At 54.1% G+C, this 16,311-nt stretch overlaps 3 protein-coding genes across 3 annotated transcripts; all 3 read right to left on the minus strand.

Annotated features, from left to right (window-relative positions):
* Positions 1-52: 52 nt before the first annotated feature.
* Positions 53-1,673, minus strand: POSPLADRAFT_1160456 (hypothetical protein; the record flags this gene model as incomplete). Its single annotated transcript, XM_024487547.1, has 5 exons — positions 53-106; positions 162-569; positions 625-710; positions 769-1,138; positions 1,611-1,673. The coding sequence occupies 5 exons, from the start codon at positions 1,671-1,673 to the stop codon at positions 53-55; spliced, it is 981 nt and encodes a 326-aa protein (XP_024333052.1).
* A 4,184-nt stretch (positions 1,674-5,857) lies between these two features.
* POSPLADRAFT_1160241 (hypothetical protein) lies at positions 5,858-7,656 on the minus strand (the record flags this gene model as incomplete). The annotated part of the gene is made up of 8 exons (XM_024487521.1): positions 5,858-6,062; positions 6,115-6,201; positions 6,240-6,279; positions 6,337-6,519; positions 6,571-6,752; positions 6,808-6,921; positions 7,100-7,217; positions 7,380-7,656. The coding sequence occupies 8 exons, from the start codon at positions 7,654-7,656 to the stop codon at positions 5,858-5,860; spliced, it is 1,206 nt and encodes a 401-aa protein (XP_024333053.1).
* Positions 7,657-11,797: 4,141 nt separating this feature from the next.
* POSPLADRAFT_1175318 (hypothetical protein) lies at positions 11,798-15,474 on the minus strand. Its single transcript, XM_024488342.1, has 20 exons — positions 15,310-15,474; positions 15,165-15,250; positions 14,956-15,107; positions 14,822-14,905; positions 14,747-14,766; positions 14,579-14,693; positions 14,407-14,523; positions 14,059-14,342; positions 13,926-14,006; positions 13,702-13,863; positions 13,555-13,642; positions 13,329-13,484; positions 13,090-13,269; positions 12,987-13,025; positions 12,867-12,926; positions 12,687-12,805; positions 12,434-12,606; positions 12,300-12,360; positions 12,185-12,239; positions 11,798-12,127 (listed from the first exon to the last, which is right to left on the minus strand). The coding sequence occupies exons 1-20, from the start codon at positions 15,406-15,408 to the stop codon at positions 12,084-12,086; spliced, it is 2,175 nt and encodes a 724-aa protein (XP_024333054.1). The 5' UTR covers positions 15,409-15,474; the 3' UTR covers positions 11,798-12,083.
* Between the last annotated feature and the right edge of the window lie 837 nt (positions 15,475-16,311).

Below are 16,311 nucleotides of genomic sequence, written 5' to 3' on the forward strand. Positions count from 1 at the left end.
TAATTATATGCTCAGGGCGCAAATCCATCTCATTGCATAAAGAATAGCGCTATCAATTTTTGATGGTAGGTTTCCTGCAAATCGCAAGGAACATTGGCGTGAACAGCTACGCATAAAATCAATAAACGGGGTAGTTACTCAAGAACAAAACGATACCGTACCTTGGATCTTCCGCCTTCCACTAGCGCATCAAGAGCAATTTTGAGGGTCTCACCGACCTCCCATGTTCCCTTGGGAACGACGCCGAGTTGCTCGATGAACCACAGACCGTAGTGGGTCACAATTTTCCCGCTCCAACTGCAGCGCCAGACGGTGAGATAGTCCCACGCAGTCTGCGCTTTGGTGACGTCGCCTTCGAGTGGGTAATACCACGGTATGTCGTCTGGGCGCTCTGCCAGATCTTCTTCATGCTCGATAGTAAAGCCAACGTTGCGCATTGCCAGTCTCGCCTGGTCGAGCGGTCGCATCTCTGGGATGCCATTGCCTATCTCTATGCGGTTCGCGAGCTCCTTGTGAGAGGTGATTGATGGGTTCCATGCGTCAGTCATGACCCATTCGTACACGCCGAACTTTACAGAGTTGTTAAAGTGTGAATGAGCAGGACGCCAAGCTGCGACGACGTACCACACCACCAGGCTTCAAAACCTTCATGATCTCGCCGTATACGCCCTCAAATGTCGGAGCGTGAACCGTGGCCTCGATGGCATAGACTACGAGAAGCAACAAGGGTCAATAATCTCATGTGAATTACGCAGAAGCGAAGCTTACCAGCATCAAACGAGTTCTCACCGAACTGCTCGGAGAGCTTCATGAAATCGCCCTTCACGAACGAGACTAGGTTGTCGAGGCCGGCATGCTTAGTATATTTCCGTGCAGCGCCAATCTGGAAGTCGTTATTGTTCAGGCCAATGATTGTCACGTCGGCGAAACGTGCGATCTCGCGTGCTGGTCCGCCAACACCGCAACCGACGTCGAGAATCCGCATCCCTGGACGCAGACCCATCTTCGCCGCAAGGTAGTGTTCGTGGCGAGCGAGACCAGCCTGGAATGCCTCTCCCTTATAGAAGCGGCAGAAATGGAATGACCGCGCCCATCCAAACTCGTATAGCCCCGTCGCACCGTCATAGTAGCCTACACGCTCGGTGAACGTATAGCTGACTGTGTCATTTAGCGAACGTACCGTTAACGACGTCCGTGTAGCTATCGACCCGGTTCTCCGTGTCTATCTTACCATCCTTGCTGATGTCCTTCTGCCAGAACTTGGTATAATTCTGGATGCGTTCATCGACGCGACCATCAGCTTGGGCGGGCATCTGGGACAGAGTTGTGCAATAAAGGGAGGGGTCCGAGATAGCAAGAGTTGGCGAAACAGTCGCTGTAGAGGCCCGGATGTTAAATACGGGCGTATAAAGAGGGGAGCGCACCATACCGTGTCAGCCAATCAGATTTCCCCTGATCATTGTATGACCGTAGACCAAATGGTCTCATTCCGGGTAGGGGAGTCTCTGCACCGACTAAGTGAGCTTGCGCAGAATTCGCACATATTTGGGCAGAAACAAACAAGTGGGACAACAGGTGTCTGGTATTCGCCGGACAAACTTCTAGCTTACTGAGCGTTGTTCAGTATCAATTCCATGGGTCGTTTGAATATCCGAATAAGAGGGTTGCAGCATCTTTACCAAACGTTAGCATGTAGCCTTTGATATAAACTATAACACTTGGAGTGAAAATGGCAACTACCGGCTTCACCACCGTACAGCTTTGGGATTTATTGAGCGTTCCACCTGTGATTTTGAATGATTCGATCACCTCATCTCGATGGGTATTGATCTAGCCAAGTGTGGTGTGGTGTCATATTGATAATCGTTCCACAATGGTGGGAAACGCGCCTTCTGTAGGATATGTTTGCGTATTGCATCCAACAGTTATATAGTCCTATGAACATTTCAAAAATCAAATAACCAGTAGACCTGCGACTTAGCCTGCGAAGCCAGCATTCCGACGATCATCATAACACGTATGAGCGGACCTGAAGCCAATGCATGGATTCGCCAACGATTATAAACGGAGCTAAATTGTTCTTCAAAATACGGACAGGAAGATCGTTACCGTTCTGATAGGAGCATTCTGGAGCAAGATTACTATCGACCGCGAAGAGCGCTGATTCAAGTTGAAATTGATGCGCCAGCTCTGTGGGCGTCTCTGGAGGCGCTTGCGATGCGTACTACACGGCCAGAAGATACTTTAGCCTACGTTTGAATGGCCTGCAGATGCCCGGGGGACAAATGTCAAGTTTGCACCCCGGTCAAAATTGCTTGATCCTCGTGCAAATCTATCGATTTGACCTACGGCTGGCATGCACGGGTGACCAGCAGCTACCCATATCGCAGTTTAACCCGCGGGCAAACACTGCATATCATGTGACTTGCACAAGACACGACAAGGCATGCGTGACAAATCTGAGAAGTTTTTCATCTTGCCCACCCACATCTCAAATGTCTCAATATCGTCTTGCATGTATTTTGAGCCCCATGCTCCTGGTGAATGTACCAGTACCCTGATCTTATGATCAGGAGCCTGTTATTCTAACCTTTTCTGCCTTAGATCCATATGCCAGCTCTTCATTCTGAACCATCTGCAGAGTTTGGTGAGTTACTTGTTATTTTTGTATTGCTTTCTCTTAGAAGCTACAGTCTGGTATCTTAGGAGTTGAATGTATATGTACATAATTAAGCAATTACATCTGCGACTAGCCATTCTCTGTATATTCTCGCGCGACAATATGGTCAATGGGACCCTGGGAGACCGCGCTTGTATCACGTGAGCAGAAATCTGCTTTGCACGGGGGTTGAACAAATTTGCCCGCGGGGCAAGCGTGTGAGTGGTTGCACCAGGCATAAACTGTTGTGGTTTGCACAGGGCGCAAAGCGCTTTGACCGACGTGCAGCTTGTCAGTGGTTAAACCCAGTTTATACGGATCTTCTGGCCGTGTAGTATTACGCCTCAGAACTGTCAAGTGAATTGGTGTAAAGGCGCTATGATAATGCACGTATGTTTCTTATTATCTTTGCTTACTGTGGCTTGGCATCTTCTGTCATGTAGAGATCATGAACAACTCTTCAGTCACGACGGGGCTGTGTGACTTCCGGGTCACTTCTCCTGTGGGGAAAGAACCTGCTTATATCTTACACAGTTCACTGCTCATACAGAACTTGTTGATTGTGCAACATTCTGAGTGGCTTCATCTAACTGGTGGCATGCTTACTATAACGCATGTTTGCAGTTGCCTGTTGAACAGCATCTAGCGCGGCATGAAGAAGATGGCGTCGCTTACTGATTGCTCACGTTGTACCCCTCTGCGAGCAGACTCGTCCGTATTATCAGTAGCCATTGACCTGTGCGTCATCTGCAAGCGCGTGCGGTGACTCAGGATACTTCCGAACAAACATCCGCGCTCTTCATCTGACGAACCGGAATGGCTTTGCTTACCGGCGTGGGCGTTATATCATGGAGCTGATGCAGGGCGACAGCGGATCTTGGCTTGTCTAGGTTGCTGTGGGATATCGACAAAACCACAGTGCCCTTGTTCTTTACCTCCCGAAATGCCAGGTCAACGTATCCAGGCCTCCAGAGCAAGTGTTTCATTGTCTGGCGACTGCAGGTAGATTATACGCCCTCCGACTGAATAGCAATTCAACGTACGCAAGATAGCGCTCTGATGTGGCTTGAGATTGACAGGTCCTGCTGCGCACTGCAAATTCCGGCTATTCAAAAACATAGTCTATCGCCAGGCGCAGGCCAATGTGCGTTTACATAGCATCTGTCTATTCAATTTGCGAATTGAGTGATAGATATGTGTAGAACACCGGGTGGATACTAAGAGAGATGCCCCTCTTAAAAGCTGCTCTCGCAGTTTCTTGCCTGTGGACGTTACGTGTTCCTTGCCAGAATAGCGAAATCTCCTGAATCCCTTTCAGACGTTGACTGCATTACACTAGTAAGTCAGTTGCATCTGTTTCATCTGTCGGACATTCATGAGCTAGATGTAGACATTGTCCTTGAAGAGAGATCATGTCAGGTGTATGGAGCGGCGGCGGAAGCTCAGTCGCCTCAGACATTAGCCATGGCTCTGGCCCACATCATACCTCAATCACCGTAGCGGTCTGCGTGATTTGCCTGCTCTGTACATTCACCTTCGCGTTCTGGTTTGTCTGGAGGTCACGATATCAAGAGCCTCGCCAGGTCGCTACCGGTCCTATACTTCCCGTTTATGAGGAGCCTCGGATGTGGGAGGTACATCTGGAACCGACATCTGCGTCTGGACTGTCAGCCAAAGGAAACAAGCTAATGGTACGCGCCTAAATGACGAACGGATTGAGCATTGGAGGCTCATCTAACGTTTCTTTAGCCTATATCCGCAGCATTTGCTAAAGACTGCCGTCGCCTGGTGGGTAACAACAATAGGCGGGTGTGGAAACTTCCCTTGTTGAGCTTAGAGTTCGTTAGGTTCTTCCACACTATGAAGCGGACGAGCGGCTAGACGATGCGCGTGATCGCTTACAAGTGGCCGTACTTATCGCCATGCCATCGGCTGCATTTGGGCGCTCTTCCATTGGCAAACATGACGTAGGGCTAAGCACCTTATGTCTCGGAGCAACTACAATCCCGTACGATGATAGTAAAATTACTCGTCTGGTACGCCTTTATCCATGTACGGAGAGACCAGCTACGACTTCCCTTGACAGCTTAGTCATGAAACGTGAGCCACTCGTTTCCAGCCACACCGCTTGCGCGGGCCTCTGCTTGAGGCAGATGCGTTGAGGTTGTAATGCTGCCTCCCTGCATTGTGCTGCGCTGTTGGCAAGTTGAATGCAGCGAACTGCGGACACCATGGGATCTTACGATCGAGATACTCTGGTTTTATTCTCGAGTTACAAATGCCTTGGATAGGAGTAGAACCAGCTTTTCAACCTCTGCGACAGCATATTACTACGTGGCTCATGAGACTACGGTAAATTGATTATCCGTTGTCGAAACATCAGATGCATAACCCTCGATGTCAGTTCTCACTTTGACACTTCTCCTAAGTACACTTTTTGGTCATGTTGCTTTCCTCAGCGCAGACCGCTCCTTTTGATCGGCGACAGTGATCGCCAAACAGGAGGGAATACATGCACTTCGTATAAAATCTCGCCAATTGACATACCAGAGACTGAAGTACGCTCAAGGTAGTGCTGGAACCATTTGAGAACCTCATTGTAACGGTGTGAAATGACTGGATCAAGAAGCTGAAGATCGCAACTCGTAGAAAAGCATCACGGGTACACTCTTTCGTTACAACTGCATATCTCAGGCAAAATGTGATGGACATTATGGAAAAGCGAGAACGAATACACAGTACAGTAGACTTCGAGACCACTCGAGGTAAATCAAAGATACACACACTATCACTGCCTTTCCCAACCCAAAAGTGGATACATCACCGACGAACTTGACATATCATCAACGCATCTGCCACTGAAGGATCATTACGTCGAGGGTTGCCAATCCTGTAGCCATGTTGCGATGGACGACAACCCTTGATTCTGAACTGCTGCAACGGTTGAATCGACCACAGCATTCGCGGCATACATATCAGAGCAGTGGAAACCGTCGCTCATAGCAATCGGCTGCAGGTCTGTGCTGGTTGTGTTGAGCCCTTGGGCACCGACAGTGGCATCTAGCCACGGGTCGCCTGTAGAGTCCGGCTATGTGAGTAACAGCTCAGCCGCCAGGTAGTGACACGTACGTTTTCCAGTTGCCTGGAACAGCCGTTCAGTGCTCAAGAACCAGCCATCGTACGCCTTATTGATCGCGTCTACGTCTGGCGCAGCTGCTGTCGGGAATGCCTCGGGGAAATAGTATGTGCACCAACGCTGGGGACCGGTGAGTCTCGCAAACCCATAGCATGTGGAGCGTGTAACGGCAGGCATACCTCGTAATAGGCAGGATCGACCAAACGAGAAACAATGGTCGGATCACCCTTAGGCGCTCCGCCTTGGAAGAAGCCCATGTAGTTGCACCTGATGGAAAGTTCACATTCGTGTCATGGAAGTCAGATACTTCGGTACGTACACAATCCAGCCCCAGGAGCGCTGCGAGTTGTTGACTGTGATATTGGTCCACACGGGATTCGTGGGATCGTATGTGCCAAAGCAGGACCTATGACGGCATTCCACGTGAGTTATATGGAAACACACGGAGGATACGCTACCCACTCTACATCAACATCACCGCAATCTACAAATGGAAAGGTTGAGTCAAATAAGGGACACAAAAGCAAGGGGGTCGGCGTACAGCCAGGGATGTACACGTCTTGCCACCAGGAACCCCACGCTTGCAAGGCGTAGTCAAGTCCCCATCCCTCTGCAGATGCATTAACACCGTCCTTGACTTCCAGTGCATCACAGAACTGGAAGAAGGGCTGGTCGGATCCCCCATCTGGCTGCAGGTTCTGCCAAGCAGCGAGGGGGTTAGTCACTGGGGATCGTAAGCGATCAGTGGCGTGCGTCTAACGAACAGCATCCTCACGTGCATAACTGAAATCATCCAAATGCGTCAAATTCATGCCGAAGGTTGTCTCTATGGCATCGATCTCCTCGGTGGTCCCATTAACGAAGGTCTCGTCAATGTATGCGATGACAGCTTGTACATCCGCCGAGCAATTTTGCGGCATATACTGGCGCGGGATGTCAAAGTATTGCCAGAAGTTTCTACGGTGGAGAAGCTCAGCGTGATATCGTTCAGCGGAGCGGAACAAGAATTTACATAATGCCTTCAACCACACCAGATGAAGAGTATCCGGCCCAAAATGCATCCGGCTGACTAGAAGTGGACGCTTGATTCAGAGTGAGCCCCATTGTATAACGGAACCATAACTTACTTGAGCAACGTGTAGCTGGTTAGAGCACCGGCATAACTACCCCCAACCAAAATCCATGGGGCATTCGCAGGCGAAAGCTGGTCGCCACCAGGCATCGGGAGCTGCACGTTGTTTGCGAAGTATGCTAGATCATCGATCGCTTGCGGAATTGTGTGGACCTGAAGGCTTGCGACCGACAAGTTCTGGTAAGGGTTCGAGAACCCGTAGAATCGGTGCTCGAGCATGACGGTAGCCCCATTCTGCTGTTGCGCTATTTGCCCGACAATCGTCTGGTTGGTCAAGAATATCTCGAGGCCTATTTTCAGCGTACGTCAGCGGGCGTTGTGCCATCCGGCAAATTTCAAACTCGCCATCGGCGTCGGTTTCTCCGGGGGTGTTAAGAACAATCGGGCCGCCTTGTGCCAAGAAGGAGCGGAGTTAGTCTTGGCGTTTATTCTGTAGAGAATACATGCCATACCAGGTTCGTAGAACTCCCAGGTCGTCCAATACCGCTGTGAAAATGTTCCAAGGCTCGGATTGTTGTGGTCGATTAGTTGCTCAAAGTAGTACGTCGTATTGTACGGCGGAATCTCTGAGCCGTTGCGGTCAACAACGGGGCTGTCGAACGTAAGTGCCCTCTTGGGCACCACTGGCATTGGCCACTGCCCAGCGAGCGTGGCACCGTTCGCGTGGTCCGCGACAGAGGTGAACTGGAGAATCAGAAGCAGACCGCTGATGCGCCAGAGATGGGCCATTGGCGTATGACTGGGAGATACGAAGAGGGGGGTTTAGACTGAATGTCTGAAGAGCCCAGCGAGTCCCCAGCCCTTCTTATAGCTTTTCGGCAGGAAAATTGGTGGGACAACAAAATCGCAAAATCGCCCAGCGAGGCTCTATCCGCTTCCACGGTTGGCAGTTGAAAACACCACTTTGACTGCTTCAGACGGGCCCAGTACGCTCGACGTATCGCGCCCGTGATACTTGTCAAAACCTTGACCACCCGTCGGCTTTGCGGTGGAATTTAACAGGCAGGAAAGGCGAGTCAGTGCCTGTCTTCGTGGACATGTGTGCGGGCTCTTACAGCTTGACAATAACGCCTAGATTAGTTGCAAGCGCTACATATACTCAAATTCCGCCGTCGACGGCAGCGCTGCAGCCCTGAGCACTGGCTCGGGTTCGGGGACGTTTGCCGCACGGCAGCCTCGGAGCCGCTATTTCCAGTCAGTGCGGTCCTGACGGCACAAACGTATCGAGACATCCTTGAGACATAGACCGTTAAATTTGCTTACCTGCCCTGATAACTAGATTCCGAGCCGCGTTACAAAAGAGCTCCCGAGAGCAGGAAGTCTGTTATAGAACGTCCATCAGCACTGCTCCTGTACCTGCGGACTTTGCACGAAAATGTTATGCCAGTGACATGACTTACTACTTCTGCCCGATACTGTCGTTGCCGACGCGCTGGTCGGGAATTATCCCGATCGAGGTATGTCCTCAATATGTACAGGGTGACTCAGATCCCGTGGGCGAAATCTGCATGTAGCGAGCCATAAATGCCCAATTATATCGGTCCGATTGTTTCCTACAGCGAGACCCACGGATCTATGTAAGATGCCGATCTTCGCACAGATGGCTGAGTGATGCTCCGTGTCGAAGCACTTACAACGACGTGCGAGGGAAGCGCAGGTATATGGTATTTTCGACTTCTGACATATCGTAAGGCATAGTCTGGACCGACCGGGTTGACCCTAATTCTCGCCAGAGTACAAGGTCAACCGCGATCTGTCCGAGTGTGGAAGCAAGGCAATTAGACAGCGCCTTACCGGCAGAACTGGAATCACGCCTGTAGATGGGAAGCATAAGCAACGACACTCATGTGCACACCCGACCTTGTTCTCTTTGCGGCGTGTGAGGCCCGTGGCGAGCACGGTCCCCGAAGACATTTGTTCCCGATAAAGATTGCGGCCACACGCTGCGGGCATTCGGTTTGCGGTATAAGCAGCCAGAAGAAGCATGCGTGCGCCAGTCCATCCTTCTACTAAAGAACAGTCAAGACTTCTTCGGCATTCCGCCCACGCTGAACTCACCGATCATCAATGAAGCTTCGCATGTAGATGCCACGGCGCTTTAGTTCAACCGACATCAACAACGAATGCCTTATATGTCCCTATGCTGGCTCATGCATTAGAAAGCTTGCGGATTATTTCTGCAGCCGGCAGTTACTAGTAGGCCACGGGACTGGAAAGCACAAGTCTTCGAACAATCAAACTTTGAATTCTGGGTGGGCTCGACCCCTCCGACACCGTCTCGATCCTCTCCCCCGAGATCGATTGGACATTGGCTGAAGCAAAGATGGGTAATCCCAGATTAAGGAGCGTTTCAAAGCGATTGATATGTAGATGTACATCCTTAAGCCGTGATAAATTAGTGTGTTTGACATATTGACAAGACTGTAGAGACGAAACATGTTGAGGGGCAATGGGCGGCAGTGTACGGCGGTCGCCCCTGGTCACCCGGATTATTCCGGTATTCTAGTTTGGCTTATGTTTCCCACGCCTTCTGTTCCCCCGGGCCGTTGGCGCTCTGACGCGCATCTTGGACGAAGAATATCCCCTGGAAATGTATTGCACAGACATTTACACGGTAATTGGAGCGATTTCGGACGGAATTGGGCTCTTGGCTCATGACTCCTGACGGTCAGCGGCATTGCGAGCGATACTTGCGTGTAGATGATAAGATTGTTCAACATATCATGCAGATCATGACTAGAGCCCTGTATTCGCGGAGCGGTACAGAGCACTCCACCTCAGCTCAGTTGAAATCTGGCGGAACAGTAAACCGAAATGACCTATGACTGGCATATTTCCTCCGAGATGCCACAGTCATTCGGTTCAGTCAGAACACAGCCGCGAAAGTCACTGTCGATGTCCTTCTCATGTCAGGTTGCGATCTGATCATGGTCAAGACATCTGAACTGTCAGGTTGAGCAGATCTGTAAATCACACAATAGGTCACATATAGCTGCCGGTACTACCAACGACCATTTACTTGGCAGTTTTGGTATGCTGGTACATCTTGAATACGTGACGACATCTATCTACGTTCAAGAATGGCCACGCATTATGACATGTTCATCCAGCCATTGTGTCCGTCTAAATCCCCCATGGCACAATATCGGTGAAGTGTGGATCAACTTGACCGAACAGTGGACTTTGACAAACTATCGTTGTTCGTTCTTGACAGATCACCGGGAAAAGTGCTCGTATCATCACCAGCGTGCCGTGTACAATGCGTCAAGCGTCTTCGCTGTGTGTCTGACAGTTCATCATCGCTGGGACACCGCCGGAGCCAAATGCGTGAGCGGACGGATGTCACTAAGAGATGAGAATCGACTCTCTGTTCATTTATAGAGCCCCAAAGTCGACATATCTCCGCGCCGTATACCCACGTCCCGAGAAGTCGGGTCTTTTGACCTCGGCACCCTCACCCCTCGGGGACCTGAACTCACTATTAATGTTGCATGAGAGCTCTCCCCCGGCACAGCTGTTTTGCGGATATAGTAACGTGCGTGCATCCCCTTTCAGTACGTCTTTGGACTTTGTCCGTAAAGGCTGACCGTGAGCATCTAATAGTCCTTTGCAATGGAAGATACAATGAACCGGATGGCAAGTAACTTCTAACCCACGTCCTGCGACCGCGAGGCGCTCCTGCTCTTCCTTCGTGAACGCGTTCACGGGACAACAGGCTGCTTGGAGGAGCCACGACTGCCCGATACGGCGCAACGTCTCACAACGCCTCGCGGTCTTGCTGTCACGAGGCTGGCCCCAACTGCTGCGGACTCTCATCTCTCCGGTGCAAGCAATGCCCAATCGTGTTTCCGCTCATTTGGCAAGACCGATACCATCTACATGCATTCGTCAGATCTCAAGTATAACAATCCTCGGGACCGGTCGCTCTGGCAACGACGCGCTTCTGAGCGCCTGAGGAAGCGACGTCTCAGCCACCCCGTGGGCGGTCACGCTACTCCGTTCGTTCTCCGAGGGCGGTCGGAATTTCTATCCCAAGCGGTGTTCTCAAACCCCAGCGGGCCAGCGAACTCGGCGGCCCGACTTCGGACTCTAGCTTCTCTCGACCGAGGCGATGTCGAGAGCGAAACCGAAGCGCAGCGGACAAATTCTGCTCGAGGCCGCGGACAGGACGGCGCTGAGCCAGGATGAATGTGGAAGTGGAATTCAGCTGACCATGCGCAACATCTGCCCCGCACGACAAATGCATCATGCTTCAAGGCATGCTGTGAACGCTTTGGTTTCCTCACTGGACATGACTCGCCTGCCGAGTAGTCCTTAGGAAGGCCGGATGCTGGACCCCACTGCTGCTATGCGAGGAGCGGTCATGATGTCCGCCCGACATCATGCTTCTCCCTGTATTGCGTGTTCGTTGTCGCTGTGGCCGTTCGTTCTGTACTTGATTCCTTAGGCGTTTGCTGGTCACAAGCCGGGTCAGACACGAATCCCTTTTCGTCATCTTCAGTCCCGATCCCTGCCAGAAGTCTAATTCGACAAGTATTGTTCCGGGAACCGCTCTGGAGTAATCTTGCTTTCTACCAGGGGGTTTCTGACAGGTTACTAACTGCTGTGCTATTGATTTTGCTTGATTCAAAGATCCGGGCAGAAAGCCGTATATCAACCCAGGTGACGTCATTTGTCCCAAAGCACATCAATGTTGATGCTAAACAGCGAGTTCAGCTTGCGCAACAACAGCACTTTGTGTAGTATGGACAACAGTGTGCGAGGACTTATCCAGCCAGGCGCCGCTACTATGGCCTAGGAGCTGTTCGACGTTCAACGTCAAGGTCAATACATCCTGGAGGTTCATACATCACTCTCACTCTTCAACAAAAAAATTGGGTACTGAGATCTGAGACACGACTCGTCAAACACCCGTGCATCACTGACCCTGGGGCCAACACGGTGAAGTTAATGAGTGAGGATTGCATCGCATTGCAAGCAAGCAAACCCCGACAAAAGAAAAGACACCTCTACAATCAGTCGCATCCGGGTGGATTATGCCGAGACTCTACTACATCAGTACAACTCTCATCGAGTGGGGTGTGTATACTACGCTACTACAGTAAATGGCAGGGGAGCCGGGGGCGGGGGGCAGAGCGCATCCCGAGCAGCCGATACTATGACGCGGGTGCGAGACAGCGGTCCGCGGACAGGTTGAGGTCTGCAAAGGGGCGTGCATGAGCTGGGGGTCCGCGTGCACAGACGCGAGCAGACATACCGTTGCCCCACCAGCTCGGGAAGAGGTGCGCCGTGCCGGCTGCACCAAAGATGGCCTACGGCGCGCACGGGGGTTTAGCACAGCGCGACGGGATGCTCGAAGGACATGTACGCACAAAGTTCAGGATGAAGATGACCACCTGCGTGCCGCCGTCCATGCCCGCGGCGACAATGTAGCTGCGGCGCGACACCAGCATCAGCACGCGCACGCATAGAAGCAAGAAACGGAGGGACGCGCCCCGGCACTCACTTGTACTTCGTGAACCAGCGCGGGTAGCGCGTGCGCAGCCACCACTGGGAGAAGATGCCGAGCGCCATCGACGTGTTCACCGACGTGTTCACGCCGACGGACAGGTAGCACGAGTACTGCATGATGATCGACGTGTTCAGGTGCTGGAAGCCGGCTTTCGGCCAGATGCGGTACTGCAGACGCAGACGGCGGTCAGCGGCGGGGTGTGGGTGCGGGCCCGAGTGCAGTCTGGGCAGGACTCGGGGATACGCACGCAGATGTAGAACGGGAGGGGCAGGACGACGCCGATCGCGAGGGAGATCGGGACCATGTGGTACGGCGCGGAAGGCCCGAACATCTGCGGTGCGAGCGCGCCCCAGGAGATGGCATTCGCTGTGGGACGGACGGTCCTGTCAGACGCTGGCAACATAGCAACACGACAGACCGGGCTTACAGTTGTACGACTGCGCGTTCTGTCCGGACCACAGACGCGTGCCCGCGATAGACAGGAGCGCTGTAACACACAATACCGATCAGCTCAGGCTCCCGCGCGCGGTGCGGCGCAAGAACATACCTGGCCGCTGCGCATTAATGATCGACAGCATCATGACATCTAGACGCGATCCATGATCCACGGTCAGCGCGCCGAACCAGTTCCCGACGCGGGAGAAACGCACAGTTGAGGATCGCCCCGACGACCGTGCCCATCATCTGCATGCAGAACGTCACGCGCGGGGGCAGCTTGCAGTACTGGCCGAGCTTCAGATCCTGCAGGAACGCGATGCCCTGCGTCATCGGGTGTGCGCCGTACATCGCGCCGTACATGTTGGCGACGGGGCGGCCGGGGACCATGTACGCTGTGCACATACCCCGTCAGCAACGCGGCGGGAGGGGGCAGGGCACAAGGAGCACGCACCGGTGATCATCTGGAAGAACCCGTTGCCGGACGTGTTGAACTCGGTGAAGCCGATCGTCGCCGCGAGCGTCGCGTAGAGCGCGCAGAGGACGAAGCCGATGATCAGCAGCACCGTGAGCGCCCACCACGGCAGGCCCGAGTCGCCGGTGTAGTTGGCTGGCGGGGGCGGGGGCGGGGCGGTGGTCAGCGGCGGCGCGTGGCGGTCGACACAGGCAGCGGGACTCACTCGCTTGCGCGATGGCGTACGCGACGAGCAGCACGGCGGTGTACCACCAGCGCGGGATCTGCTTGTACACCTTGAGCTTCTCGTAGTGCTGCGGGCGCCGAAGGATCAGCTGCGATGCAGGCGGAGCAGGACACGGGAAGCACACACCGCGTCGTGCACGAGGTACTCCGACTTGTTCCACGGGTTGAGCGAGAGCATGAACGGCTTGAGGTCCCTCCAGTGGTAGAGCGCGACGTGGGTGACGCACGCGCCGAGCGACAGGTTCGACGTGATGAGGTAGAGCGCATTCGTCGCGGAGAAGTACGCGGGCTGCGAGCGGCGGCATCAGCATCAGCATTGCAAGCACCGGGCGGACGACGGAGGCGACGTACCCCGAGCTCGGCATACTTGGTCGCGTTGAACCTGCCGTCCGTGAGCAGGGCGGTCTGGTCGTACTGTGAGCCGTTCTGGGCCTGCGACACAGCGCGGTCAGCACGCGCAAGCACAAGGTGCGCGAGCACGTACAAAGATAGCCTGGCTCATGAACGGGAACTGCTTCGCGTTCCAGAGGTTGCCGTAGTACACCGCGCTCATGAGGATGTACGTGAACATGATGCCGATGTCCTGGTTGAGCTGCAGCCAGAGCGGCGACCACAGGCAGGTGCTGCTGATGAGGTTCCAGTCGAGGCAGAGCGCGAGGAGGCCCATGCCCTCGTTATTGCTCGCGCCGCCAAAGACGTTGCGCACGACGGACGAGTGGTTGTCCGCGAGGCAGAAGATGGAGAATCCGGTGAGAATGGGGAAGATCCCTGCGGGTCGCGTGATGGTCAGAGGCAGCGCAGAGGGGGCCGGAGGCAAAGTCGGGCGACATACATTCGGGGATGATCTCCCAGCAGAAAAGCGCGGCAAAGGTGATCCAGAAGACGCGCACACGCTTGGAGGTCATCTGCCTGTCATAGTGCAGCGCCTGGAACAGGTTGGCCGTGTAGACTATACGCTATGTCAGCGGCGCGCCCGTGGCAGAGCTCAGGGAGACGGCGCGTACTGTTCGCGGGCCAGAAGCACTTTGTGGGCTTGACAAGGACGTCCGACAGGATACCCGCGTAGCCATACCCGATCAGCTGCGAGCCGATCAGTGTAAAGATCGCAATCCCGGCATTCTGCGGCGGCCGTCAGCACATGCACGATAAGACACATTTCTACGGGCACAGACCATGTTGTTGTTGTAATACACTGCAGTCGCATGTTAGTTACTCGCTTCGAAGACCACACGAAATGCGCAACTCACATTCCTGGACCGAGATGACCTGGATCGCGACGGCGGACGTGGCGGCCGTCGACGCCATGATGATGATGGCGACATGCTCCTTGACTGCGATAGGTGAGCGTCGGGTATAGCACAGCGAGATGCGAGTCGCTCACTGTTGAAAGGGCCGGGGTTGATGAACCGGAAGAAGCCCCTGGAGGGCAGGAGCATGTGCATGGCATTTCCGAGCCAGTAGGACAGGATCAGCAACAGAAGCGTCGACACGAGGAGCGTCTGCGGCTTGAAGTAGTAGATCTGAGCAAGGACGCTGCACGCGGCAATCTGTCAGCGGACGGGGTTCGCGGGTGCGACGGGGGACGCTCACGCTCCGAAAGCCGAGAAACCAAGACCGAGGAACATCGTGCGGAAGGTGACGGACGCGAGCTCGGGGTCGTCCCTGGTCGTCAGCACCTGGGACGCGGACGAGACGGTCAACGGCCGTCTGGAAGCGATAAAGGTGTGGCGCCCACCTTGAGAGCGACCTCGTAGGCCTCCTCGACACGGTACTCGTCCTCGGTAGCCTCGTCGTGGGCGATGCGGTCCTCGAGCTCCTCGACTTCCTTGACCATCTGGACATCGTCGACGCTGTCGCCCTCGGCGGACTTGTCGAACGAGTCATCGTCGAGGTGCTTCTCGTTCTCGTACGCAGGCAGCTGGTGCGCCGAGTCGGCCATGGGTGCGACGGTGAGAAGGGAAGGAAGGGAGGCCCTGGGAGGCCGCTGCCCCGCGCGCGAGCCTTATATGAGAATGGAGGCATGATGCGCGAGCTTGGCAGACGGGTGGGACTTTGATGAGTAGTACGATAAGTCGGGGTGTTTGGGAGACGTGGAACGGTGTGGCACATGCTGCACGTCAGCCACAGATAACAGACTTCTCGACAAGTCCTTCCCGGGGAGATGATACGCCGTGGCTGTCCCTGGCCAGGCCCGCCGGGAGTCGTCAGTGCGCGCGTGCAGAAGACTATTCGGGACGGGGGTCTAGACAATGAATCCATGGCATACTCCCCAGGAGCCCGCCATGGACGGCAGCCAATGAGAGGCGCCCCCGAGGCGTCCGTGCCTGGCTGATCGCGATCACACTCAAATTAGTCAAAGTCGGCCTGTGACAAAGTCACTCGCCCGCTGCGATAACCAGAGACAATGCGACAGCAGGGGGCGTTGTCATTGCACGCGCGGGCTGTGCAAGACCCGCCCGACGGCCTATCTCGCCATGCAACTCACGTTTCGGCGGTCGTCCCCTCCGTGCCTGGCCCGCGTGGCGCACGGTCCAAGAGTGCTTGGTTTTCCTGGACGTCGGGCGCTCTCCATGGCGGGGAAATTCTTCCGACTGTCACGGCTGCTGCAATAATGCGCGCATCTCTGTCTCGATTACGCCACAGCCCCGAGCACCACCTGAGGAGCATGCGGGGCATGAGCCTCCCCAAAGCGAGTCTGGGTCTATGTGCATACTTATCAAAGTTCAGTCCGTCATGG

This window comes from Postia placenta (genome assembly GCF_002117355.1).
Source record: "Postia placenta MAD-698-R-SB12 unplaced genomic scaffold POSPLAscaffold_24, whole genome shotgun sequence".
Lineage (NCBI taxonomy): Eukaryota > Fungi > Basidiomycota > Agaricomycetes > Polyporales > Adustoporiaceae > Rhodonia > Rhodonia placenta.

Coding starts and splice junctions, on each gene's coding strand:
- POSPLADRAFT_1175318 (XM_024488342.1), bottom strand. CDS start 15,408: ATGGTCAAGGAAGTCGAGGAGCTCGAGGACCGCATCGCCCACGACGAG. Junction 13,485..13,554: donor GTACGCCATCGCGCAAGCGA/GTGAGTCCCGCT, acceptor CGCCCCCGCCAG/CCAACTACACCGGCGACTCG. Junction 13,026..13,089: donor CGTCGGGGCGATCCTCAACT/GTGCGTTTCTCC, acceptor GATCGCGTCTAG/ATGTCATGATGCTGTCGATC.